Source organism: Lithobates pipiens, unplaced genomic scaffold (assembly GCF_037356315.1).
Source record: "Lithobates pipiens isolate NorthernLeopardFrog02 unplaced genomic scaffold, aLitPip1_a1.2 Scaffold_18, whole genome shotgun sequence".
Classification (NCBI taxonomy): Eukaryota; Metazoa; Chordata; class Amphibia; order Anura; family Ranidae; genus Lithobates; species Lithobates pipiens.
In genome coordinates, this window is record NW_027507758.1 from 395,294,446 (window position 1) to 395,322,036 (window position 27,591).

Below are 27,591 nucleotides of genomic sequence, written 5' to 3' on the forward strand. Positions count from 1 at the left end.
GATTTAAAAAAAACTAAAAACAGTAAAGTTAGTCCATTTTTTTTTTCGTCCAAAAGTTTTAAGTACTTGTTTTTATTTTATAGGCTGCTTGCACACTGGAGCGGGCAGACGTTGATGGTAAAATGTTGCTAGTTTTAGCAGTGCTTTACCATCATTTTAGCGGTGCTATTCGGCTGCTAGTGGGGCACATATAATCTTAGCTAGCGGCCGAAGAAGAGGTTAAATGCGACCGTGAAGCACCGCTGCCAAATCGCATTGCATGCGCTTGGGCAGTGGTGCTCATTAATATCAATGGGCAGGAGTGGTGGAGAAGCGGTATACACCACTCCAAACGTGCTGCTTGCATCGCCTCAGTGTGAAAGCACTCTCTTTCACACAGACTGCAGGGGAGCCGTTTTGCAGGCACTTTACAGGCGCTATTTTTAGCCCAAAAGCGCCTAAAAAAACACCCCAGTGGGAAAGGTGTCGGTTTTAAGAGATGAAGCGGGATAAAAAAAAAAAAATCGGCCTAACATATCGGCCCAAAAAAATCGGCATCATATATCGGCCATCGGCCGCCATGATTTCTAAATATCAGCATCGACCAGAGAAAAACCCATATCGGTCGACCTCTAATTTTTTTTCCCCAAAAAATTGCATTTGAAAGACCACTGCACAAATACAGTGGGAGTTATTTACGAATCCACTTTGTACTGTAAGTGCACTTGAAAGTGCAGTCACTCTAAATCTAAAGGGTAGATCTGAAATGAGGGGAAGCTCTGCTGATTGTATCATCCAATCATGTACAAGCTAAAATGCTGTTTTTTTTATTTTCCTTGCATGTCCCCCTCGGATCTACAGCGACTTTACTTCCAAGTGCACTTGCAGTGCAAAGTGGATTTTCCTTTAGTAAATAAACCCCAGTGTGACATAAAATATTGCAACAATCATCATTTTATTCCCTAGGGTCTCTGCTAAAAAATATATGTAATGTTTAGGGGTTCCAAGTAATTTTCTAGCAAAAAATACAGATTTTAACTTTGTAAGAAACAAGTGTCAGAAAAAGGTTTAGTCTTTAAGTGGGTAAACTTCCTTCATTTGCACACAGAAGTTCATCTGTTTGATCCAAGAAGGAAAAGTTAGTGTTTATAATTCTCTACTAGCACAGACAATATTGTGAAAATCTTGGCAGACTGCCCAGTTTTTTTCTTTAGACAGCTGAGTGAGCAGAGAACTTTTTACACTGTTACATGAATGAATCATGAAATCGGGGTTGAATCGAGATCATGATTTTTTAATGATTAATTGTGTAGCTCTATTATAAAAACATATATCCCTTTTTTATAAGTGATCACATTCCCTCTGTTATCAATCGCATAAGAGCTAGGGGAGGAGAAACAGCACACTGGAGGAGGGGTTGTCAGGACAAGTCTGATTATTGGAAAAGAGCAGCCTGAGTTACGAACACAGTAAGAGCTCTCATGCCTAGTGTGGTTAGTTTTTTATATGAAAGTAGAGGAACACCAGTACTGGTGTTCCTCTACTTTCACACAAAGGAAACAATACAAAGAGAACAGGACACTTTTTTTCATACACGTACATGGTACAACAAGCACAGATCAGGAATATGAAATGTTTGGTTTACAGGTTTACATATTCTTTATTGGTTTATAATATTTTGTTTCAATAAACAATAAGGCTTTGTTCACACAGACATACTACAACATGCACCCACACGAGGGCTGTATTTGCCTGCCCGGCAGGTTTGCCAATTGTCTGTAAAATTCACAGACAGTTTGTAAAATCCATGATATTTACATCTGTCTGTAAATGACCATTACAGACATGCAGACTGCATATCCATAACAGACAAGACATGGACAAATTAAAAAAATGTGGATTTTACAAACTGTCTGTAAATTTCATACAGTTGGTAACCCTGCTGCCCGGGTTTGTGCTGGTGTACTATGCCATCATGTCAGTTGGGATGCAGTCACTGCACAGGGACAGCCGCTGCTTCAAATGTGACAACCATGTTGGACAGCCACTGCTCCAAATTTGACAGCTATGTGGGTGCAGGTATACAATCCAAATGCACACTGTCTGCGTTTTGGGCCATGCACACACGTGGCTGTCAAATAGCGAGCAGCATCTGTGTCTATGTAGCTGCTGTGTCCCATTTGACATGACTGGGACTGCCTGCATGGGGATGCACAGAACACCTGTGCATCCCCGTGCCGGCAAACATGACGCTAGCATATGTGCATATTGTAGTATGCCCGTGGAAAGGAGGCATAATACTTGTGCATATAAAACTGACAATAATTAAAAGTTAAAAGTAAACAGGTAACCCCAATCTCTATGTCTACCCACTCCTACTTGCCTCTGATATTTGCAGAGAGCAGTGAGACATGATGGTCACAGGAAGGGCATGGTGTCTTTGACATGCAGGCTTGTGATTGACAGCCTGGCTTCACCTTCTGTATACTGTGCAAGAAGCAGAATTACAGCAGCCAATGGGGGGGGACAACTGGGACCTGGATGACAGACTGGAACAGCGTTTTGATTCACAGATGGGCCCTTTTCACACCAGCGAACTTGCCGGCATCTGATCCGGTCCACTAATAACAGACAGGTTCATAATCCATCCACTGGCAGTCCGTTTCCATCCAACGTCCCCATAGAGACCAGTGGAGCGGACACAGACCTGTCACTCCATCTGCTCAGTGGAGATGAGCGGAGAGATCCTCTACTAAGCAGGCGGATCCCCTTGATGGATTCTGCTCTGTCTGAGGCTGGGCTCACTGTGCTGCACTGTGCGACATTGCATGTGATTCGCACCGCACTGCTGTGCAAATCACATGCAATGTCTTTGCAATGCAAATTCAGCCATAAAGATTGTATGGCTGAATTTGCAGCGCTTTCGGACCAACGTCATGCTGGACCCTTTTTTTGGTCCGCACCAGAATAAGATCACATGGGTGTTCACATGCATGCGATCCGGTTCCCGTCTGAATTGATAGCTTGCACTGCGTTATGCAAACCGATCTGGGGTGTCATTAACTTTGTATTGACACTCCCCGCGGTTTGCATAAGGCAATGTGAACTGCCTGTGAGTCAGGGGCGATGGACTTGCAGGGTTTCCCACATCGCACCAATGTGAACCAAGCCTGAAAGGGGCCTTAGACCCCATTTACACCTGGGCCATCATCTGCTTGAAGCTTAAAACTCAAAATGCTGGAGGAGAAAAAAAAAAAGATTATTCTCTATGGAGATGGTTCACATCTCCACTCCAAGTCGCCTGAAGCCAAACGTTAAGGCTCAAACAAGTTCTAGAGCTTTTGTTGTCACTCAAATCGGGTAGATTTGGGTGTTTTTGGCACATTTGTATTTCCATAGAAATGAATGGAAACGTGCCATTTGTGCGTTTTTTTGTGCGATTTTCTGCTCAAATGAAAAAAAGTAAAAAATAAAATGGTAATAATATATGAATAAATAAATGTAAAATGGATACACGGATAACTAAAAATCGTCATAAATAAGTAAAATAAATATAATATGTAATAATACATTAATAAATAATAACCTCTAACCTTAAAAAATATATTAACCACTTCAGTTCCGGACCAATAAACACCTTAAAGACCAGAGGTCTTTTTGCAATTTCGCACTGCGCTGCTTTAACTGGTAATTGCGCGGTCATGCAATATTGCACCCAAACGAAATTTGCGTCCTTTTCTTCCCACAAATAGAGCTTTCTTTTGATGGTATTTGATTGCCTCTGCGATTTTTTTTTTTTGCGATATAAATGAAAAAAGAGCGAAAATTTTGAAAAAAAAAGATATTTTCTTCTTTTTGTTATAAGAAAAATCGAATAAACTAAATTTTAGTCATACATTGAGGGCAAAATTTATTCAGCCACATGTCTTTAGTAAAAAAAATGTCAATAAGCGTATATTTTTTGGTTTGCGCAAAAGTTATAGCGTCTACAAACTAGAGTACATTTTCTGGAATTTACACAGCTTTTAATTTATGACTGCCGATCTCATTTCTTGAGGTGCTAAAATGGCAGGGCAGTACAAATCCCCCCCAAATGACCCCATTTTGGAAAGTAGACACCCCAAGGAAATTGCTGATGGGTATGTTGAGCCCATTGAATATTTATTTTTTTTGTCCTAAGGGATTGAATAATGACAAAAAAAAAAATAAAAAATTTTTTTTTACAAAAAGTTGTCACTAAATGATATATTGCTCACACATGCCATGGTTATATGTGAAATGACACCCCAAAATACATTCTGCTGCTTCTCCCGAGTACGGGGATACCACATGTGTGGGACTTTTTGGGAGTCTAGTCGCGCACGGCACCCCGAAAACCAATCACCACCTTCAGGATTTCTAAGGGTGCAAATTTTTGATTTAACTCCTCACTACCTATCACAGTTTCGAAGGCCATAAAATGCCAAAATAGCACAAAACCCCCCCAAATGACCCCATTTTGGAAAGTAGACACCCCAAGCTATTTACTGAGAGGCATGTTGAGTCCATGGAATATTTTATATTTTGCCAAAAGTTGCGGGAATATTACAAACTTTTTTTTTTTTGCACAAAGTTGTCACTAAATGATATATTGCTCACACATGCTATGGGCAGAAGTCAAATTACACCCCAAAATAAATTCTGCTGCTTCTCCCGAGTACGGGGATACCACATGTGGGGGACTTTTTGGGAGCCTAGTTAACTAGCTACCTAGCGACACTAGCGACACTGATGCAGCGTTCAGAAAAATTATCGCTTAGTGACACTGGCAAAAGGGGGTGAAAGGGTTAACTAGCGGAAATCAGGGGGTTAAAACCATTATTGGGTAGTATATCGGGGTACCTAGCGCTATAAAAACCTGGCGGTGAACCTAAAAAAATAACTAGCTACCTAGCGACTGTAGCGACACTAATGCAGCGATCAGAAAAACGATCGCTTAGTGACACTGGCAAAAGGGGGTGAAAGGGTTAACTAGCGGCAATCAGGGGGTTAAAAACATTATTGGGTAGTATATCGGGGTACCTAGCGATATAAAAACCTGGCGGTGAACCTAAAAAAATAACTAGCTACCTAGCGACACATGCAGCGATCAGAAAAATGATCGCTTAGTGACACTGGCAAAAGGGGGTGAAAGGGTTAACTAGCGGCAATCAGGGGGTTAAAAACATTATTGGGTAGTATATCGGGGTACCTAGCGCTATAAAAACCTGGCGGTGAACCTAAAAAAATCGGGGGGGGGGATCGGGGGGGGTTTGTGTGCCTGTGTGTACCTACATGTCAGTGTAGTGTTCGTGCAGACTTACTTTTACTCTTCTCCTCGTAGTCCGGTCAAAAAGACCGCCCCGAGGAGAATGACATCACTTCCTCCTTCCTGTGTAAACAATACACAGGGGAGGAAGCTTCTCATTGGCCAGGAGCGATCCAGAGGGGGTGGCCGAAAACGAACGGCCATCCCCTCATCACGGAGCGCTCCTGGACCGAATCGGACCGCCGTAACCAGCGGGAGGGGGTCCGATGGGACCCCCCACCCGCTGGAAGGCAATCACGTAGATGTACGTGATTCTGCCTGCCTGTGCCATTGTGCTGACGTACAATGGCAATACGGCGGTCCTGAAGTGGTTAAATACATTAATAATAAGATTATAAAATAACACCCAAACGCGACCAAAAAAAAACATTATTATTAATAATAATAATAATAATAATAATAATAATAATAATATTTTTTGGGTAAGGGTGTTTAGTTATTTATTATTTTATTTTTTAAAGGGTAAGGATTAAAGTTAAGGGTTAATTATTTATTGTTTATTGTTTATTGTATTATTTATTGTTGCTTGGTATTTATTTAATTTATTTTTAATTATGATTTTTATTTATTTGTGTATGTATTTTACATTTATTTATTCATTTATTATTATTCATATAATAATAATAATAAATGAGATAAAATAATAAACAACCCTAACCCCAACTCCTAAACCTCTTACCCTAATGAAAAAAACATAATAAATGAATAATAATAAAAGAAGAAATAAAAGCTAATGGAAAAGCTGAAATACCTAGCAACAAATGACGCAACAGATAATAGTTTTCTCTATTGCCTAATAAAAAAAGCCAAAGCCCAAAAACGCACAGAAAATGCCAGAAACATGCTCAAAGATGCTACGCTCAGGTGTGAATGCAGCCTTATAATACAGTGTTTGTAAGTTTGATAAGTGTTCTTGTTTAGCATAATTATTTGTAAACACTGTCGGGGTAAAATTTGATTTGGCTAACTTCTTTATTTTTATTTTTTTAGGTGTTGGTCTTGATGATATCATGGATGTTGGGGTAGATAAGGTAACTGCTGTTGATATCAATGATGAAGATGATTTAATTCTACCAGACAAGAACCTTAACAGATTAAATGAGCCATCCATAAAATCGCAAAGGAAATCACCACGTTTAAAAGCACAAGGTACATCTTGTTGCCCATCCAGGGAACCATAATTGATATATATTTGTCCTATATGTTTGCTCTAAATGCGATGCAGAAGTAGGATTTCTCTTGCAGAGCGCTAGGAAATGCAGAACTGACATTCCTGAGCAACACTGACCACATAATTGTTTATTTTTTTTCTTAGTCTCCTGTTTTGGTTGTTCAGATGTTGTGGTTTGCATGTCAAAAGCATTCTTGAGTATCCCTCGTTAACATTGGAGCAACGTGTCATGCGATTTGACAGGTCAAATCACATGGCAAGTCACAGCCTATTGCAGACTTTGCGGCGCCGCAGAGATTTGCAAAAGTAGTTCCTGCACTACCTTTGCCGATTTTGGGTGCGACTTCAATAGACATCTGTGCATGAAGCTGTACAGATGTCTTTCAAGGAGCACCTGAAATAGCATTGACCTGCTACTTTTGAAATCGCGCTACTTAAAGGCACGATTTCAAAGTAGCATCAATGTGAACCAAGGCTAGGGGGTCATTCACACTATCTGTGATGGCCTGTATTTTTCCATACTGAATATACACAGGTCACTGCTAGGGTACCTAGAAAACAATGGTTTTCCTTTTCTCGATTTATTTTATAAAAATGTTTTCCATCTCTATAGAATACAGAAGGGAAATATGAAAAGGGGGGCACATAAAATACATTGTAGAACATTCAGTTCAACATTCATATTTCATACTCCTTAAAAAAAAAATAAGTGTGTGTGTATGTGTGTGTGTGTGTATGTGTGTGTGTGTATATCTATTTAACAACTACTTCCACCAATAATATACAAACTCTTCTGTTACTACAAAGATTCTCAACCCCATTCAATTGATTGGCATTATTTAACCACCAGCAAAAATTTTACTATTATTTAACTACTTTTTAATTGAAGAAACAGAACCTGTTATCAATCGCATGGCAATCTCAGTTGTGTATTTAAGTTTTGCTAATACCATCTTATTAAATACAGTGGTTGTGCTATTTCACCCCAAAATTCTCTGATTAGCAGACAGTTACAGAATTTTTTTTTTTATGTGACCCTTTCACATCACAATGTTGTTGTGATCTACAGTGCTGTGCATTGTGAAATAATGCAGCATTTTTTTCGCAGCACACTGGATGCCACCACATGTCACTGTACAGCAGTGTAATATGCCGCACAGCTGTGCAATGACATAAATGAAGTGTCACTGTGTGAGAACTCTTAACTAATTGAGAAAAAAAAAGGAAAAACATAAAACCTGTATGCTTAGGTGAGCATTACACTGCTCCCTGCTGGAACCGACACTGACACTAGCCTGCACAGTAAAACTGCCATTTACCGTGCAACCTAGTGCGAAAATCTGAGTTTTCAGGGTTTTGTTTGTATGTATGGCAAACATCTTCAGAAGCATGCATTTTAGAGATATTTGGAACAACTTTCTGAATGGAACAGAAAAATCTGTTCACTTCATATTATATAACAACAGTTGTCATCATATATGAACTGATTCTAGTAAATGTGGCTGATCCAAGTAGAAATGCTGAACCAGCACCTAGCTTAATTACACACCACAAAGGAGAAGGTGGGCGAGGGTCAGGTGTTTTGCTAGGGAATTGACTTTTCTTGGTGTAGTCAGATTTTCTTTGCAAGTTCAAGGCCACATTGCATTGTTCTCCTTCCTGTAAATGTTTTTATTTACTTGCAAGTAAGCATTTAAAATACTGGATTTCCTAATAGTACATCATAGATTTTGGGGTGTCTTTATTTGCATGACTTCTTGAGTTATGCTGCCACAATCAGGTAAATGTACGCTGGGCAAAAATGGTCTCTGTTTTTTGCTAGTGTACTAGGTGATAGCTGTGCTTGTAATGTCTCTTAAGATTCTTTTCAGGGGGCATCGGTCCTCTGGTTATGTGGCCTATTCTGCACACCCTTACTGGGGAATGGAAAGGCTTAATCCAGATTGGCTGGCTATGGCCCTGAAGCCAATTGGGATGGTACCTGAATCCCGCATGTAAGAGCAGGGGTGGTCTGTAGCATTGCCATGCCTTGGGCAATGATCTCCAGAGTACCTAGTATCCAGTGACCTTGCTAGCAGGGTGCTATACAGGTCCAAGGCAGTAATCCTTTTGAGGGGGAGTTGAGTTACATAGTTACATAGTTAGTAAGGTTGAATGAAGACATCAGTCCATCCAGTTCAACCTGAGTGAGTGTCTACAATTGTCCCTATCCCTGTACATTGCACACTCACATTGGTCCCTACCCTCAAGGAGCCCGCAATCCAAGATCCCCATTCGTATACTAGGGCCAATTTTAGACAGAAGCCAATTAACCTACCTGCATGTCTTTGGAGTGTGGGAGGAAACCGGAGTACCCGGAGGAAACCCACGCAGGCACAGGGAGAACATGCAAACTCCAGGCAGGTAGCGTCATGGTTGGGATTTGAACCAGTGACCCTTCTTACTGCTAGGCGAGAGTGCTAACCACTACACCGCTGTGCCACCCAAGAGTCTTTGAAGGCCCTACGGGGTTCTCCCAACTTGTGGGTTTCTGGTCCTGTGTCTAGGAGCAGTGAGTGCTTTTTTTATGTGAAACATGTGGGCCTACCCCTGTGTTCCCTTGTGTTTTGGGCTCTAGTTATTTTTGTGTGCAAGGACTGAAGTGATACACCCAAAGCAGTGTTCAAAAGGGGTGGACGGGGCCTTTCTTTTTCATACATCATGGGACACAGATTCAGGCTAATATTCATTACCTACTGGGTTATGCTCTATCTCCAGGTGAATGGACACTGGTAGACCAAAGGTCTTCAGACAGGAAGTGATCCTCTCGTATAACCCCTCCCACACAGAAAGTGCTTCAGTTTTTTAACAGTGTCTGCAAGGTGGATGGCATGGTTTGTTTAAGTTCTCTGAGCTCCAGGTCTCTAGTCTCACAAACAGTTCGTAAATTAATCAAGGCATTGGCCGATCGGATCCATTTGACACAGGCTTTATATGCTTAGATAAATGGCACCGAAGACTCAAGATCCTGCAAGGTTTTGCCTGTAATGCGGTGGGCGCTGGACCCTGCGAAGTGGAATCCCGCACACCACAGTGCTAAGGCATTCATGCAGGGTGCTGTATAGGTCCAAGGGAGTGGACCCCAAACATGAAAAGGGTACCCAGTCCTTGAAGGTCCTTGCGTAATAGGAACCCGCCTGGATGGGTAAGTGAAACCCCTTTACTATTATTGTGGGGTGTGCCAGTGATTGTAACAATTAGTCAAGTTAGCTAGAAGCTGGACACCTATGAGCGGTGACCATACAGGGGAGTTTTAGGCTAGCTGTGGGTGTTTGCAAAGTGTACCTTTTTTGTTTGTGTCTGGCTGTTTTTTGTTTTTAACCTGTATGATGGTGCAAGATGGTGCGCCATTTCGCCTTGGTTCACCATGGTGCACGTGCATTTGCAAGAGTGCCGCTGTGTTCAGCAGTTGTTTGGCGGCCATGGCGCACGCGGCTTCGCCGCACATGCTCAGTAGCCTTTATCTGGGTGCACGAGTATTTGCGTCATATGTGAATACAGCCACACCCGTTTGCCGGAACAGAACGTTGCGGCGCACACCCAGCTTATTTAAGCTGTATAGCCCAAGCATGAGGTGCTTCCAGAAGGCAGCTGTGGGACGCAGAGCAGGCTCTGAACAGACGCTTGCAGCGGAATATTCTTTCCTTACCGGGTCACGTGAGTCACTGAGTGTTTGGCAGGCTAAAGGTGCTTAGCAGGATTGTTACATAGGGGCTCTGAGGTGTTTTAATACTACACCCAAGTACTCTCTTTTTGCTGCCGGTAAATGTCTTCAAAAAAGAGGAGTGTGGCTAACACTATAGGGAAGGGCACCCCAATGTCGTCAGTAGTTCCTGATGAATCTAGTCATATCACTAGTGTTGTATCCTCTGAAAGACCAGAGGCTTCCAGGCAATATGAGCCGCTGCTCCGGTATTGTGCCTACAGTCAACGCTGCTGCTTCACACTTTATCACTAGGGATGAACTGTTCTCGGCCCTGGCTGGGTTAGAGCACAGGATTACTGGCATGATTGCCTCCATCCTGCAGGGTAGCAGGAAGCATAACAGACTCCCCTCCCTGGAGCCTCCTAGTCTGGAGCAGGAATTGGTTGAGGATGGGAAAGAGCTTAAAGCTCAGGACTCTGTGGAGGGCCTGGCAGATGAGTCTGCTTCCGAGCAATCATTTTGACTTGATGCCCCCACTCCAGTGGGGGGAAGGCTGCTGCACTTTGCGGACATTTGGAGAACAATAATTCAGGACGAGTGGGTCACCTCAATTATATCTTGCTGTTACAAGCTAGAGTTGAGGGGGGTTCCCCCTTCAGAGGTTTTTAAGATCCAGCATTTCCTCGGATGCTCCAAAAAGAAACATATTGCTTCCGGGACTACATCATCTAATACATCAAGGAGTGATTGTAGAGGTTCCGGTATCGGAAAGGGGCACAGGGTTTTACTCAAACTTGTTTACGGTTCAGAAACCAAAAGGGGACACAAGGCCCATTTTGGACCCAAGATCCCTGAACAAGTATCTACTGATATAGTCCTTTCGCATGCAGTCTGTCCACTAAGAAGTAGCTTCACTCCAGAGGGGAGACATTCTAGCCTCTAGCCGGAAATACGTTGACATGTTTCGCCATCCTACAGGGCCCTGTGGGTTGGCAAAACATGTCAACAGCGTCCGGATCCATCTCTAATCCCTTTACATGACTGTTTTTATCAACTATTTTGTAAGTATCCATTTGCATATGGAATAAATCCCTTTTCAAATGGTACTTTTCACTATCGCTTCCATTTTTTTTTTTTTTATTATCCTTTTTTGGTGCCTGGTGATTCTGCTGAGAAATTCCAACAAGAAATACTTTTATCTGATGTGCACAACACCACTCCTGAGCTTCTCTGGATACCATCACATAAGCCTGAAGTGACCCCCAGACTGCAAAGCTTGGGGTTATCGCCATTTGGTGAGTGGGGACACGTGGGGGTGGCGTGTCTGCACCTGAAAAGTCCTGGAGCGTCTGTGGTCCATTGCACCTCAAAAGTTTTTTCCCCATTGTGGATCAGAACATTCAGCCCATTTATTTGGACTTTATTTACATTTTCTTGCTTTGTATATTCACATCGGCACTTATTTACACTTGGTTACACATGTTTGATAATATTTGCGAGCGGCACATTTTCATAGTTTTACATTTCTAGTGCGTAGCACTTTGTGTGTGTGTGGCAGCTGCTTTAGTTTTATTTTTCACAGTTTTTTCACCATTCATCGCGAGTTAAAATTTTATATTTTTCACGATTTATATCGGCAGTCCATATCCCGGGAGTAGAGAACTGGAAGGCAAATTATCTCAGAGGCCAGCAGATCTGCCTACGGGAATGGTCCCTACACCCAGGGGTGTTCCAGGAAATTTGCCAGCGTTGGGGGTGTCCAGAGGTCAACCTATTGGCATCCAGATTCAACAACAAGCTACAGCAATTTGTGTCCCGAACAGGGGATCCTTTGCAAATCGGAAAAGATGCTCTGATAGTTCCATGGAGACAGTACTCCCTGGCTTATGCTTTCCCTTCCATCCTTCTCCATCCACATTTGTTGTGCAGGATTCGGAAGGAGGGTTTTAGTCATTCTGGTGGCTCCAGCCTGGCCCAGAAGGCCCTGGTACCTGAAGATTGTGATACTGACAATAGATGGACCATGGACGTTTCCACGTTGCCCTGATTTACTGTCTCAAGGTCCTATATTCCACCTCAATTTACAGTCTCTAAATTTGACAGCATGACTATTGAAGCCAGGGTGTTAAAGGACCATGGCATCTTGGGATCAACAGTGTCTACCCTGGTGAATGCTAGAAGAACTGTCAGTAGGAAAATTTATCATAAGGTCTGGAAGACTTGTATTGCTTGGTGTGAAGCCAGAAAATGGCATCCTCTGAAATACATGATTGGGAGAATTATCTCTTTTCTACAGTCAGCTGTGGAAATCAAATAGGCTTTGAGTACAATCATAGGTCAAGTTTCAGCCCTATCAGTATTCTTCCAAAGGCCTTTAGCCTCCCATTCACTAATTTGAACCTTTATGCAGGGGGCAACTCGTTTTCTTCCCCCATTAGGTCACCTGTGTGTCCTTGAGACTTGAACTTAGTGCTGTATATGTTAGAGAAACAACCATTTGAACCTATCAAGGAAATTCCATTAGACATGCTGTCACGCAAGCTAGCCTTCCTGTTGGCTATCACCTTGGCTAGAAGGGTGTCTGGGTTGGTGGCAGGGATCCGTACTTGATCCTTTACCAGGACAGGGTTACGACCTGTTCAATCCTTTTTGCCAAAAGGGGTGTCGGCCTTTCATTTAAATCAGGACATTATTTTGCCACCTTTTTTTCTCTCAGCCTTGTTCGGCAGAAGAGAGGCGACTGCATTCTTTGGACTTTGTCCAGGCAGTCAAGGTTTGTCTAGATCTGTGGAGATCCAAGGATCAGACTCCTTTTTTGTTTTACCAAAAAGACCCAAGAAAGGGCAGGCAGCTTCCAAAGCTTCCATTGACAGTTGGGTCCGTCAATTGGTCATTCAGGCCTACAGATCTGAAATGTAAAGATCTTCCTTTAGGGTGAGAGCTCATTCTACCAGGGGTGTAGCAACCTCCTGGGCTTTTCGCCATCAGGTATCTGTGGTTCAGATTTGTAAGGCTTCTACTTGGTCTTCAGTGCACAAGTTCACAAAATTTTATCACGTAGATGTTCGAGCAGCCGAGGATTCGGCTTTCTGCTGCAGTGTACTGTGGGTTGCCGTATAAGTTCGGATGGCTATTGTTTGGCAGGGTGTCTTCCTCCCCACAAGGCTATTGCTCTGGGAGGTCCCAGTAGGTAATTAGCTTGACTCTGTGTCCCATGATGTATGAAAAAGCAAAGGATTTTACAGGTAAGTATGACTAAATTTTGGGTTCTCTCGTGTGCAACTCAGCGGTGTACAGCTCCAGCACAATTACAAAATGGCTTTAGCACAATGGCACCAGTGCCATTGCAAGTATTAGGACATTTGATGTGGGATGACTTGTTACATGGGTGTCTGACTTTGGTAGATGCTTCTCTTAGCTGGGTGGCTGCTCCCACTACCAGAATTATAGGCTTACTGACTCTCAACAAACATGGAGTTGCCTAGGCAAAGAGGCGGAAGGAAGGGACGGATGGTGGCGATGGTTCCCATTTCCCTCGATCAGGTAGGGAGAATCCCCATAGCTCAATCTATAATGGCTCCCCTAATGCCACGTTCACGTGACCGGTTTTTCCGTCAGAATAAACTCTGATGGTTTTTCTGAGGGAGTTCCCTGAAACAGATTTGCCTACACACGATCACACCAAAGTCCGATAGTTTAGAACTTGGTGATGTACAACACATACGACAGGACCAGAAAAAGGAAGTTAAATAGCCAGTAGCCAATAGCTGCCCTTGCATTGTTTTTGGTCCGTCGAAACAGCATACACACAGTTTTCCCGATAGGAATTGATTCTGTCTGAAAGATTTAAAACATGTTCTATTTCTAGATCTGTCAGAATTAAAAAAAAAAAAAAAAAAAAGTTTGCTGAAGTCCACACATGATCTGAATATCGGATGAAATGATTCCATCTGACTTTTTCTGCCGGCATAAGGGTCAGCTTAACTTTTAATCCCTGTCCTTGTCTAGCAGTTTTACTGTTTCAGGGGTACAATCCTCCAGTTCCTTTGTGTCTAGGAAGGAAATTTCATCAGCCATTTCTGGTTTGTGTAACCAGCTTTCAGAAGTCCTCACTGATTTGGAATACCTGAGACACAATCATGGACGCTCTTATTCAACCCCTACCTTTTTGTAGGGGGGTCAGGCGCCACATTCATACCCATAAATAGTAGGTGTCAGAGAAGCAGCCTTAGAACAAGCAGAAAGCCATTAAGGAGTTGCAATCCTTTTGAATGAGTCCTCTAATGAAGAGTCTCAAAGTTTGGGACGTCTCAAATGCAGTGAGCTTTCCTGGCTGACACGGTGCGTACAAATTTGAAGTGTCACTTCTGGAGTCCTCTTCTTCCAAAGACACTGAAAAGATGAGGTTGTGTCAAGTAAATAGATGCCCAACATGGCGAGCTTTAAATTTGCACGCATCCCCAAAACTATGACAAAAGTTAGACCTATGCCATTTTGGCTCAACTGGAGGAGGTGTTCTCCTTTTTGAATCATTTAGCCCAGGGAGGAGGAATTCTGCAGGAAATTGGGTTCTCTGGTCTGATTGGGTAATCTGGTTGTTTGCTACTTGAATAAGACCCTGACAGCCCCAGTGGATGAGGTCCTAGTCTGTAAAGACACCGCAGATTAGAGGTTGGAAGCCCTCTTTAGCCCTTTTGTTGCTACCTCTGTAAGGCTTACAGCAGTGGCAGCAAGGCATTTTACTCACATGCCACAAGCTGACTGTTACCAAAAATTGGATAATATATTTAATATATTGCCTTCCCCTCCCCAAAATTACTTAAATGTATTTTTTTACAAAAATTTTGCTCTTGATACCATTGCGCAAATATGTCACATACAAAAAATGGAACTATCACTATTTTTTTATTTTCCAGGTTCTCTGCTTTAAAAAAATATAGTATATTGTAATATCGGGGATGTCTAGCTCAGTGGTAGATGTGTTTTTTAGTAAGTTCATGGCACTCAGCTATTAAACATAATATGACTACAATCAGTTTTTTACTGTCTATACTGTAAAGGATTCACATGTATTTAGCAATGGGTTATCGGATGTGATATGGTGTCTGATGAGGGCTATACAGGTCTCAAAACAGTAATGCTTTTTTTATGTTCTTCTTTTAATATGTACACACAATAAACATTGTTTTTTATATACATTCCTGAGATTTGCACCTTTTTAAAGTCCCATTCTTTTCTATTTATTTTTCTATGTACTTTATGTGGATGTGGTGCGGGTGCAGTCCTTCAGAGCTTTCTTAATATATTTGGTAGTGAAAAGGTTAAAGCAGCCTTGTCTCTGGCAGAAGCAGTTTTGCATCATTGGTTGCCTTTCACATTTCCCTATGTTCCTGTTTTCCCCACAGTAAGGCTTCATGCACACTGGACGTTAAAGTAACGTTATAAAAATGGCAGTAGCTTTGCAGTGAGTTTTTCAAAGTTTTTACAATAGTGTTTAGCGTTTATTAGCATTTTTCAGCGTTTTCTGCGTTCGCGGTTTTTAGCATTTTTTTTTTCCAATGGATCAAAAACATTAAACACTGGTGAGGTGCGTTTTTGAGCGTTTGTGTTTTTTGACGTTAGAGCGTTTTTACAGCTGAAAAACTCTCAGAGCCCACTAGTGTTGTTGTATTTTTTACAGCCAAAAAACGCCCCAGCCAAAAACATTTGATAACAGCCTGTGTGCGTAGACATAGGATAACATGATGCGGAGTTTGACTGTAGAAAAAAAATGTCTGAAGCCAAAAACAGCAGCTGTAAAAATGTCCAAAAATGTGCAGTGTGCGTGAGTCCTAAAGGTTAATGCTGAGGCCTGATTTAATTTTCTGGGGTGGAGTGTTATATGCATTTTGCACTCTTTCCTACTATTATTCATAGAGCGAGAACCATTTCACTACTGCTCCTGCTTGCAAGCACTAAATGGAGCTCAGGTCAATTTCAACTTCCCACTTTTTGCAGTTCACTCCTCATCAACACTAGCTGCCTGAGATTGAAAGTAACTGAGGCCTTTCCACACCCTTTGGGCCTAGTTGCTTTACTGCCATGGGGGAAACAGAAGGGGACAATCCTGTTGCTATTGTTGACCCCAGCACATATTCCTCAAATGGTTCTGGGGGAGTCTACTCAATATCCTCTGAGGGAACCAGCACCTGTAATATGGAACCGGTTAACCATATAGTTATAGGGTCTGCTTCATTAGAGTCTCCCTCAGTTCCATCCACTGCTCTGTTCTCCACATCTACTCAGTACATTTTGACAACATATGCTCAACTCCCTGTGACCATCCCTGCATTTGGGGGATCTGCTGGTTCAGCCCTCTGTCCTGTGTTGGCAGTGACTTTAATCTGTCAGACCATGTTGGACTGGGTGAGTTGAGCTCTCTTCTCTGCAGAAGTAGATCCACGTCTCTCGGAGTGGATGGAGCAAATGTCTGGAGCCGTATGCTTCAGTGGTGATGGCTTGTTGCAAACATAAACTTATGTCCCCAATGGGTCTACTGTTCATACAAATTTGCAGGGCACTCTGGTTACACTACTGGAACCCAGATAACATATCTAAATAGCACCTGCTTCGATTGGCCTTGGAGGTTGTGCCTTTGGCTGAGCACTTGACACAGTGATCAGTAATGGCACAGGAGGACAGAGTGTGCTTTTTTTTTTCAATGTAGGAAGTCTCCCATTCAGCCCATAGGGCTCAAACTTAGAGGTCAACTATTTCTCTGACAAGCTTTCTGCATGAAGTCTTTCAGGGTTGATCACACCACAGACATCTTGCTGCAGTCCATATGTTTACTCAGATTCTGTAGCTGTGCCCCATCCAGGTCTCCACTGCCTTCCTCATGAACAACCCCTGTCCTTGGGGCTAGAACAACCTCTCATAGTACAGGGTACCTCTTGGGGTACCTTCAGAGGGACTCCTAAGTTACATGGTCAACTGGGACCAGCCCTAGGTGTTCACTACATACATAGAATGGATCCTCAGTGTCACCCAGGCTCACCTGCTACTACTTGAAGCATCAATCCTTGTCTTCTGTCCAGTCCCCTCTCCTGTCATCCGTATTGCTCAAACAACCTCCTGTAAAGAGATCTTTATGGATCCTTGTAGTCAGCACTTTTCTGAAAGACCTAACCCCTGCAACATCCAGCCTGAATGGGTCTCACTAAAGAACAGCATTGGCAACAGCTTGTCAGTGGTGGGAGAGGAGGTTTAGCTTAAACCCTCCCTTAAAAGACCATGACCTTGTGCACTGTTCCCTTGTCATCAGGTAAGGAGTTCATCCCTTCTCCATTGAGAGAGTGTAAGACATTGAGGGAATGGCCCTCAGGATGGCCTCCCCATTTCCATTTTTTCTTTAACCCCCCCCTGCAGTGTTGGATTTAGGTTCTGAGCAGGCCTATAAATCTGTCTCTGTGGATTTGGTAGGCTCTGCTATAATCCTTCACCCTCTACAGGGTACCGGATTTGTTTATTCTCCCCATGACAGGCCTTCCACTTACTGAAACACCTGCATCTCCAGGACTTCCATCTAGTTCCTCAGCATGAAGAGTTCCCTTAATGTGGAGGGATCCCACCTTGACAAAGCTTTCTGCTTCATACTCCATTGGATCCCATCTTGGTATTGCAGTGTCTTTGGCTCGAGGAAGGAGTGGATGTCCTCCCTGCAACAGAGAAATCGCCTGGCCCCTGGCTAGACGATGCTGAGAGTATTAGTCTCACTTGTACTGCCTTTGGAGACTGGTTGTTATCAACCATCAGCATCCACACTATGCAGCGGGCAGAGATCATCACTGGAGTGTCCTCTGCCCCACTGGAGTATCAGTAGGCGGAATGCCTTTGGTTTCTGCTGCAGGTAATGCTCTACTGGGACAGAGCATGTCCAGAAGACTTTATGGGACTTCTTCACCTGGGAGTTGGCCCTCCTTTGGCTGATCAGCAGCCCTCCTGGAAAGGTCCTCCAGATACCTTCCCTTGCCCAACCCTTTATTTAAGTAAATGCTCTTAGCTATTTTGACTAAAATTGCTGCCCTTTGCTCCATTGTTGTTTATGCTTAGCAATCCGTTGGTGCGTCAGGAGCTTCTTAGACCTATTGCTGTGGTTTGGGTTAGGCAGGCTCTGTGATATTTTTACACAGGCCCCAGTTCAATATGTACTGTAAAAAAGGATATTTTAGTTTCACCCCATTGTTTTTTGGTGCATCCAATTTCACCAGGGGCTGAAGTCTAACTTTTATTCCTGCTCTCCCTTGAGGCATTGTCTTTCCTGCATTCTCCCTTTTCTGTCAAGTTGACTTTGTGGGAACTAATCCCTAAGTTCTCTAGTGGGCTCAGGTGTCATTTCACTCCCTTGTTGGCTATTGGTTGTCTGTTTAGGCTACAATCTTTAGTCAGAGAGTTCTATCCTCTTGACCATAAGGGTTTGGAATGTCAAGCCATTAAGCCTTACCATGTAGACTGGCTGGTCTTTCTTAAACAGTCCTGTGTTTTGTACTAAGTTTTGTTCAGGATGTGTTCCTGTTGGGGGGTTATCACCGGTGTTTTATTTTGTTGACCACATCAGGGTCCTTTCTTCCCTGTTCATGAGTTAATTTTTCCATCTGTTTTCGGTGGGTTCTGTTTGATCAACTTCTAGCTGGCTTCGTTTTTTAACTATTTTTGGATGTCTTGACTGTATGTGAATTCCTGTGTCTCAATGGAGAACATAGGAGTTTTTTACTTACTGTAAAATCCATTTCTTGGAGTCCATTGAGGGACGTAGGTTCCACCCCTGTGTATTTGTGTTCATGCTCTTAGTATTGCTTTATCGCAAGACTGAGGCATACTGGTTACACTGAGATTGGTTTACTGTTTTTTCTGTTTTCCAGTGTCCAATCCTCCTGTAGGTGTCACTATAACCCAATTGTGTCTGAATTACTAGACTCCAGGAATGGATTTTAGGGTATGTAAATTCAGACAAGCCCACCATCAATTAAGTTATGAAGCATTTTACAGTGAGCAATAAAGATACTTTTTTTCCTCCCTCTCTTGCCGTTCTTGTTTGTCTAAGTTTTAGAGGACTGTCTGTTGGCTGCCGATTAGTCACTGTGGCCAAAAATGAACATGAAATAGGAATAGGACAAATCGGGAGAGGAGGGTTTTTTCAGATTAGCTTTTGTACTTTCACATTGGAGCTGAACAGCAAAGTATTATATACTCTTTAGCCTTACAGATGCAAGTTTTTTTTGTTTTTTTTAATACTAATGGTTATGGCAGTTCCATTCAGTGTTTTATTCCTTTCATTTTTTTATGTTTATTTAACAGAATCCACAAGAACGCTGAGACCTAGTACAATTGAGAAGACATTGAATGCCGTAAAGGTTGCAAGTCCCAAAAAATCTAAAACTACCCGAAAAGACACAGTAGTTGATACAGCAAAAGATGAGGAACAGATTTTGCATGTCAGTAGTGATGATAAACGAAGCAATAGCACACCGAACTCAAGGAGATCAACAAGATTAGCAAATAAGGAGTATAACGATAAAGTAGCTACAGATCAGAATATCACAAATAAGGAGACACTAGATGAAGAATCAAGTACCCTAAATGAGATTTTATCAAACACACAAAGCATACTGGAAAAAGATGATGGTAACTCTGAAACATTACATAGTGATTCTCTTCTTTTATTGAGTACAAATTCTAATAAAGATTTGGAAGTGACAGAACACGAGCTGAATAATTCTCAAGGAGATCTTTTGACAGATGAGGTCTTAGAGACATCTGTAGATGAAAAAGTGTACAATAATGAGAACTGTCAGACCGATGATAAAAAATCTGATGTAATTTATGATAAAGTTCATCAAGAGCTTGCGCTTTTATCAGGAGTTGTTGAATGCGACATGGGTATTAAGACAGTGTTGCGCCCAGAAATTAATGTTGAATGCATTTTGCAAAATGCTGTTAGCAGCTCTGTCGAAGAGTGCGAAACAGACAAAAATTCTATTGCACCTGAAATTTTGAATACTAGTAACAAATGCAATTCTTTAGAAGATATATCCGTTGTAGAAAATGTAATACTTAATTGCACAGAAGACGTAGAAAGCAGTGAAACGTTACAGGCTACAGAAAAAGAAATGTCACCTGGAAAGGGTTTTGGAAAACCAAATCGTAACCGAAAAGGTGCAAAAAAGCTAAAACAAAGTTCTGCTAAAGTACCTACACAGAGGGAAAATTCTACAAAAAATACTCCACATCAAAAGGGTAGGTTTAAAAAAACTAACATAACCCACTCTGACTCTCTAGTTCCTTCTGACAAGTCGAAAATTATTAAAGTAACGAAAAAGGGGTCTGTAGCTACAAAAATCCATAACATTCCAATAAAGACTACAATTAAAAAGAAGCCACGTTCATTTGAAAAAAAGGGTAATTCCTCTACATTATTAAAACAGCTAGATGATGCATTACGGGACAGTCAGGGAAGTTCAAAAGAAACGTCACAAGTTTTGTCATCTCATGTACGTTCTGGGAGTTCTAGTGATAAATCAGTCAGTAAACAGTCATTACCAAAAATCACTCCTCAATCAAAGGACATGGGAGAACAGAAAGAAGCAGCTGAGCAACCGGAAGAGAAGACAAAACTTAAAAAGTCACTTCCACCCAGACAAAGAAGAAGTAGTAAAAGTGTTTCTGTTGATGAGCCACCTCTGTTTATTCCTGATAACATTCCTACTGTAAAGAAAGAAGGTGCAGAAGTAACCTCACCAGTTGATAAGTATGTCTGGAATCCAACAAGACATTGCAGTTCATGCAGAAAACTTCACGGAAATAGGTAAGGATCCTTTGGTAGTTTGTTCTTTACAAATCTCATGTCTTTTGTAGAGCCTATTTAAAAATATATTATTGACATCTAAATAGTCATGTAGTCTGTGCAGAAAGTCTGGTTTCTATGATGTAAAAAAATGAGACAAAGATAAATAATTTCAGAACTTTTTCCACCTTTTAATGTGACCTACAAAAAAGTGTACAACTCAATTGAACAACAAACCAAAATCTTTTTAGGTGGAGGGCAGTAAAAATAAAACAATAAAATAATATGGTTGCATAAATGTGCACACCCTTAAACTAATACATTGTTGAAGCAACTCTTTGATTTTATTAGAGCACTCAGTCTTTTTAGGTATGAAGCTATCAGCATAGCACATCTTGACATAACAATATTTGCCCACATCTCCTGTGCACAGCCCTCTTCAGATCACCCTACAAAGTTTTCAATTGGATTCATGTCTGGGCTCTGGCTGGGCCATTCAAAAAATGTAATCCTCTTCTGGTGAAGCCATTCCCTTGTTGATTTAGATATATGCTTTGGGTCGTTGTCATGCTGAAAGATGAAGTTCTTATTCATGTTTAGATTTTTAGCAGAAGCCTGAAGTTTTTGTGTCAATATTGACTGGTATTTGGAACTATAATTCCCTCTACCTTGACTACTACAGTGTTCTTTTGGTGATGGTCAGTGTTGTTTTTGCGCTAAAGGGATCTTTTGGAATTATGGGCAAAAGGTTCAAACTTGGTTTCATCAGACCATAACATGCTTTTGGTAGAATTCAGATGTGTTTTTGCAAAAATCTGGTCTTAGATGTTTTTCTTCGTAAAAAAAAAGTCTCCTGTCTTGCCACTCTACCCCATAGCCCATACATATGAAGAATACGAGAAATTTTTGTCACATATACCATGTAGTGAATTTATGAATCGGCCGTGCCCCCGGTGCCCTCATCATTGGATTTGATTGACAGCAGTGAGAGCCAATGGCTGTGCTGCTATCAATCTATCCAATCAAGTGCCGAGAACCCCGGGCAGAGCGACAGCACGTCCTCACCATTGGAAATTCCAGGGCTCAGGAAAGTAAAACGGGGGGCTGGGGGGGCGGTCACTGCGAGATGTTTTTTCAGCTTAATGCATTAAGGTGAAAAAAAACACGAGGGTTTACAACCCCTTTTAAGGAATTTTGTGTGTCTCCCATATACAGTATTATATCATCTGCATAAAGACCAATGACCTTCCTATTTCCCATTACTTTTCCTTTATATTCCTCTGATTTCCTGAACCTCAAAGCAAGCGTCTAGTATTGCTATAGCAAAAAGATGGAGAGATAGTGGGCATCCCTTTCTTGTCCCTCTTTCTAATCTTATTGTGGATGACATTAATTCATTTACCAAAAGAGTTGAACGAGATTGACTATAGATTATGGCTATCCATTTTCCAAGTCTTTCTCCGAAATCAAACTGTTCCAATGATTTTTGTAAATACAACCATTCAAGAGTCAAATGCCCTGGCCGTATCCAAAGATGCCAGGGCACTCGACTATGGTATGTATTCCTTAATTTGTGCCACCAGCTGTGTTCTTATATTAATTGACGTGGACTTTCCTGGCATAAAGCCAGTTTGATCACTATGAATAATTGATAAAAATTATGTTATTAAGCCCTTCTGCTAAGATCTTTGCCAGTATTTTATAATCACTGTTAGCCAATGAAATTGGCCTATACAAGGCACATTCACATGGATCTTTATATAGCTGTAGTGTAATCACCACCAAAGCCCTCATACATTGAATCTGGCAAAGATTCCTGCGTGAAGGCTTCCTTCATTCTAGTTAGAATTGGTGCTAGAATATATATGTATTGATTATATGCTTCCAACGGAATCCCGTCAGCTGATTTCCCTGATGCTAATAATCTCACAGCATGCCACACTTCCTCTTCTGTAATCTCCTTATCCATCATACTAACTTGTTCTTCCGTCAATTTAGGATATTGGATTTCATTCATATATTGCTCCATCTCCCTGTTTGTGCAAGTTAGCCTTGTCCTATACATAGAGACATAATACTCATGGAAGCATTTAATTATCTCATCCATTGCTAACACCAACTTCCCTGCTCTATTTCTAACTTTAGATACTGCCAGTGATGTTGATTGTTGTTTGACCATATTGGCTAATAATTTACTCACTTGATTTCCTTGTTCATAATTCTGCTGATTTCTGAAAAAGAAACCTTCTTTTAGCATTAACTGCAGCTTGTCTATTATACAGCTGTATACAATTCTCCCACCTTTCTTTATTACTCCTTGATGGATCCCCTCTATAGTCTATCTCTGCTTTAACACATTTCAGCTAGTTCTTCCTCTTCTTGCCTATTAATTTTCTTAATATTTGCTATTGTAAGTCCCAAAGCTCCCCTTAGGTATGCCTTGAGTGCATCCCAACAATTGCCGTCCATTGGTAAATCTCCATGGGCTTCCAGGAATATTCTCAGCCAGTCCAGTATTCGATCATTAATCCCTATTTGCAATAACTAATTGGGATGTATCTTCCATCCTGGTTGTCTTCCCCCTAAACTACAGCAAGTTCAAAAGGCAGTGGGGAATGATTTGGCACTCCTCTGGTATTACCCAGTGCCAGATCTATTCGGGAGAGTGACCCTTTCCCATAGATGCACACGAGTATACTCAATTTTTCTGGGTTTCTAGCTTGCCATAGATCTATCCACCCTACCTGCTCTACTAACTTCCCAAATATACTTACTCCTACCTTGTCCTTCTGCTGAAATATTCCATGTTTATGTTTTACCAGTTCAAACCACATATTAAAATCTCCCATACATATATAACGTAAGCATCTGGAAATTGTGTCAAAAATATTACTGTGTCCTTTTATTACCCGCAAAGTGGCTGGTGGAGCGTAATAAATACCCATTATCACAAAAGGTATTGAGTACAGTTTAGCAAACACAAATACATAATAACTTCTGGGTCGCATTTAACCTGAGTACTCTCCCATACTACTGAGCGAAGCACCATCAGCGAGACTCCCCTTGAATATGATGTGTGATGGGAGTGACTAGACTGCTGTATCCATGTTTTTTTAACCACTTTCAGACCGGACCATTTTGCTGGTAAATGACCAGAGGTCTTTTTACACTTTGGCACTGCGCTGCTTTAACTGGTAATTGCGCGGTCATGCAATGTTGTACCCAAACGAAATTTGCGTCCTTTTCTTCCCACAAATAGAGCTTTCTTTTAAAGGTATTTGACTGACTCTGCGATTTTTATTTTTTGCGATATAAACGTAAAAAGACCGCAAATTTTGAAAAAAAAATGATATTTTCTACTTTTTGTTATTAGAAAAATCCAATAACCTCAATTTTAGTCATACATTTAGGCCAAAATGTATTCAGCCACATGTCTTTGGTAAAAAAAAAAGTCAATAACTGTATATTTATTGGTTTGCGCAAAAGTTGTCACATCTACAAACTAAGGTACGTTTTCTGGAATTTACGCAGCTTTTAGTTTACGACTGCCTATCTCATTTCTTGAGGTGCTAAAATTGCAGGGCAGTACAAAACCCCCCCAAATGACCCCATTTTGGAAAGTAGACCCCCTAAGAAAATTGATAAGTGGCATGTTGAGCCCATTGAATATTTTATTTTTTTGCCTCAAGCGATTGAATAATGACAAAAAAAATTTTTTTTTTTTTTTTTTTACACAAAGTTGTCACTAAATGATATATTGCTCACACATGCTATGGGCATATGTGAAATGACACCAAAAAATAAATTCTGCTGCTTCTCCTGAGTACGGGGATACCACATATGTGGGACTTTTTGGGAGCCTAGCCGCGTACGGGGCCCCGAAAACCAAGCACCGCCTTCAGGCTTTCTAAGGGCGTAAATTTTTGATTTCACTTCTCACTACCTGTTACAGTTTTGAAGGCCATAAAATGCCAAGATGGCACAAAATCCCCACAAATGACCCCATTTTAGAAAGTAGACACCCCAAGCTATTTGCTGAGAGGCATGTTGAGTCCATGGAATATTTTATATTTTGCCACAAGTTGCGGGAAAATTACAAATTTTAATTTTTTTAATTTTTTTTTCACAAAGTTGTCACTAAATGATATATTGCTCACGCATGCCATGGGCATATGTGAAATGACACCCCAAAATAAATTCTGCTGCTTCTCCTGAGTACGGGGATAGCACATATGTGGGACTTTTTGGGAGCCTAGCCGCGTACGGTGCCCCGAAAACCAAGCACCGCCTTCAGGCTTTCTAAGGGCGTTACAGTTTTGAAGGCCATAAAATGCCAAGATGGCACAAACCCCCCCCCCCAAATGACCCCATTTTAGAAAGTAGACACCCCTAAATTTAGGGGTACACTAGTGAGACTAGGTAATAAATGGCGGGTGCCCTGAAACTATAAAAAAATAACTAACCAACCAGCGTCACCTGTAACAGTTATATGGTGATCACTGGTGAAAGGGTTAACTAGGGGGCAATCAGGGGGCTTTATGCGGTAGTATATGGGGGTCCCTGGCGCTATAAAAAGCTGCGGCGAACCTAAATACCTACCTGCCTAACTAGCATCACCTGTGACACTAATACAGCGATCAGAAAAACGATCGCTTATTAGGCTGGGTTCACACTGGAGCGATGCGGGAACGCCACGAATCCGCGGCGGGTTCCCGCATCGCATGCCTCCCGGCGGCAGTTCACACTGCCCTATGCGAACTGCTGGGAGTGTCAGTGAAATGTTAATGACACCCCCAGATCAGTTCGCATATCGCAGTGCGATCTGCAAACTCGGATCGCATGGTGTGAACACCCATGCGGTCCGATTCTGCTGCGGACCAAAAAAAGGGTCCCGTGCGAATTTGCGGCGGGTGCGGCGAATGGCTGAACTCGAATCGCAGAGATCGGATGTGATTTGCACTGCAGTGCGGTGCGAATCACATCCGTTCTCATAAACCGCTGCAATGTGAACCCAGCCTTAGTGACACTGGCGACGGGGGGTGATCACGGGGTTAAACCTTTATTGGGGGGGGTTAGGGGGGTACATTAGAACTAAAGGGGGCTAACCCTAACTGCCTTAACAGTTATTACAGTCACAAATGACACCAATGCAAAAAAAAAATAAAAAATGCATTGGTGTCACTGTGACTGGGGGGGCAGGGGTAATTGGGGGGGTGATCGGGGGTAAAGGGGGGGTGTGAGTGTGCCTGGCATGTTCTACTGTGAAGTGTCGTGTTGGTGCAACTCACCGATCCTCTCTCCTCGGTGTCGGAACGAAAAATACCGACACGGATGAGAGATTACATCACTTCCTCTCCTGTGTTTACATTACAGGAGAGGAAGTGATGTCACGAAGGATTTCCATTCGTCGGGAGCGATCGCGAGGGGGTGGCCATGAATGAATGGCCGCCCCCTCATCCCGGATCGCTCCCGAACGAATACCGACCGCCGCAGGCACGGGGCGGGGGGGCCCGATAGGGCCCCCCACCCGCGGGAAGGCAGGGACGTACAGGTACGCCCATATGCCTGCCCGTGCCATTCTGTCGACGTACATCGTCGTGCGGCGGTCGGCAAGTGGTTAAGGTCACTCATTAATTTTTTTGTGAAATGTGTTTCCTATAAACATAATATTTTGGTTTAATATGCTTGGGCCCTCTTTAGCCTTGTCCCCATTCCCCTTACATTCCATGACCAGGCATATTTCTCATCAGAATTCACAATTTTTTATTAACACCTATTACAAATCTCTACTTGTATACATCTTCCAACATGAGTCATAATGTCCTAAAACCAACTTAACTTGATTCTCCACTACATATCATTCCCATCCATACCCATACTTCAGCCTCTGCTCCATTCGATTCACTCAATATTATTAATTTACTGCCAACTATCTTACGGGGAAGCCAGTAGGAGGGAAGTGTAAAAGGGAGGAAGGAAGAAGAACCCCCCCCCCCAAAAAAAAAACGAAGCTCCAATTCTTTTGCATAGTGCTACAACCATTAATATACCCTCAAATACCCTTAAAGGCTTCATGTTCAAGTATTGATATTTATCATTGTGAAAAAAAAGTGCAAAAATGTGTATCCAGCAGCAGAGAACTCCAGCTTATGTTTCCCTGCAGACAGGCTGGGAAAGAGCTTGGTCATGTGTAGGGCCGAAACAACTACTCGATTAATCGACAACTAATCGAAAATGGTGGTTGAAAATGAACGTCAATTTGACACACTTTTTTTAAGGTTATTAACCGATTAAGCGAAACAATAATCGGCCAACTAATCGATTATGAAAATTATCGTTAGTTGCAGACCTACAAAAAGCACCAATAAACATATAGATGTGAACCAGGCCTAAGACGTTAAGTAACCTAATGGGGTTAAAAAGACTAAAATTAGCCCTTTATAGTTCAAAAAAAGCAGATAGTCACTACTGGAAGGGGTTCATTTTTTTTTTTATTGTAGAACAGTGAAAGTAATATTTACAGTAGTGATTATATTTTTGTACTATAAAGGGCTCACTCTAGTTTTTTTTAACCCCATTATGTTACT

General features: G+C 41.9%; 1 protein-coding gene across 2 annotated transcripts in view; it reads left to right on the forward strand.

The window, feature by feature from the left end:
* The window catches only part of PHF3 (PHD finger protein 3), a 160,210-nt gene that overhangs the window by 33,326 nt on the left and 99,293 nt on the right, over positions 1–27,591 (forward strand). For both annotated transcript variants that reach the window (XM_077487870.1, XM_077487871.1), the window contains 2 exons: positions 6,317–6,475; positions 19,519–21,025. In XM_077487870.1, the coding sequence (XP_077343996.1) occupies positions 6,317–6,475; positions 19,519–21,025 (1,666 nt within the window). The remainder of the gene's footprint in view (positions 1–6,316; positions 6,476–19,518; positions 21,026–27,591) is intronic.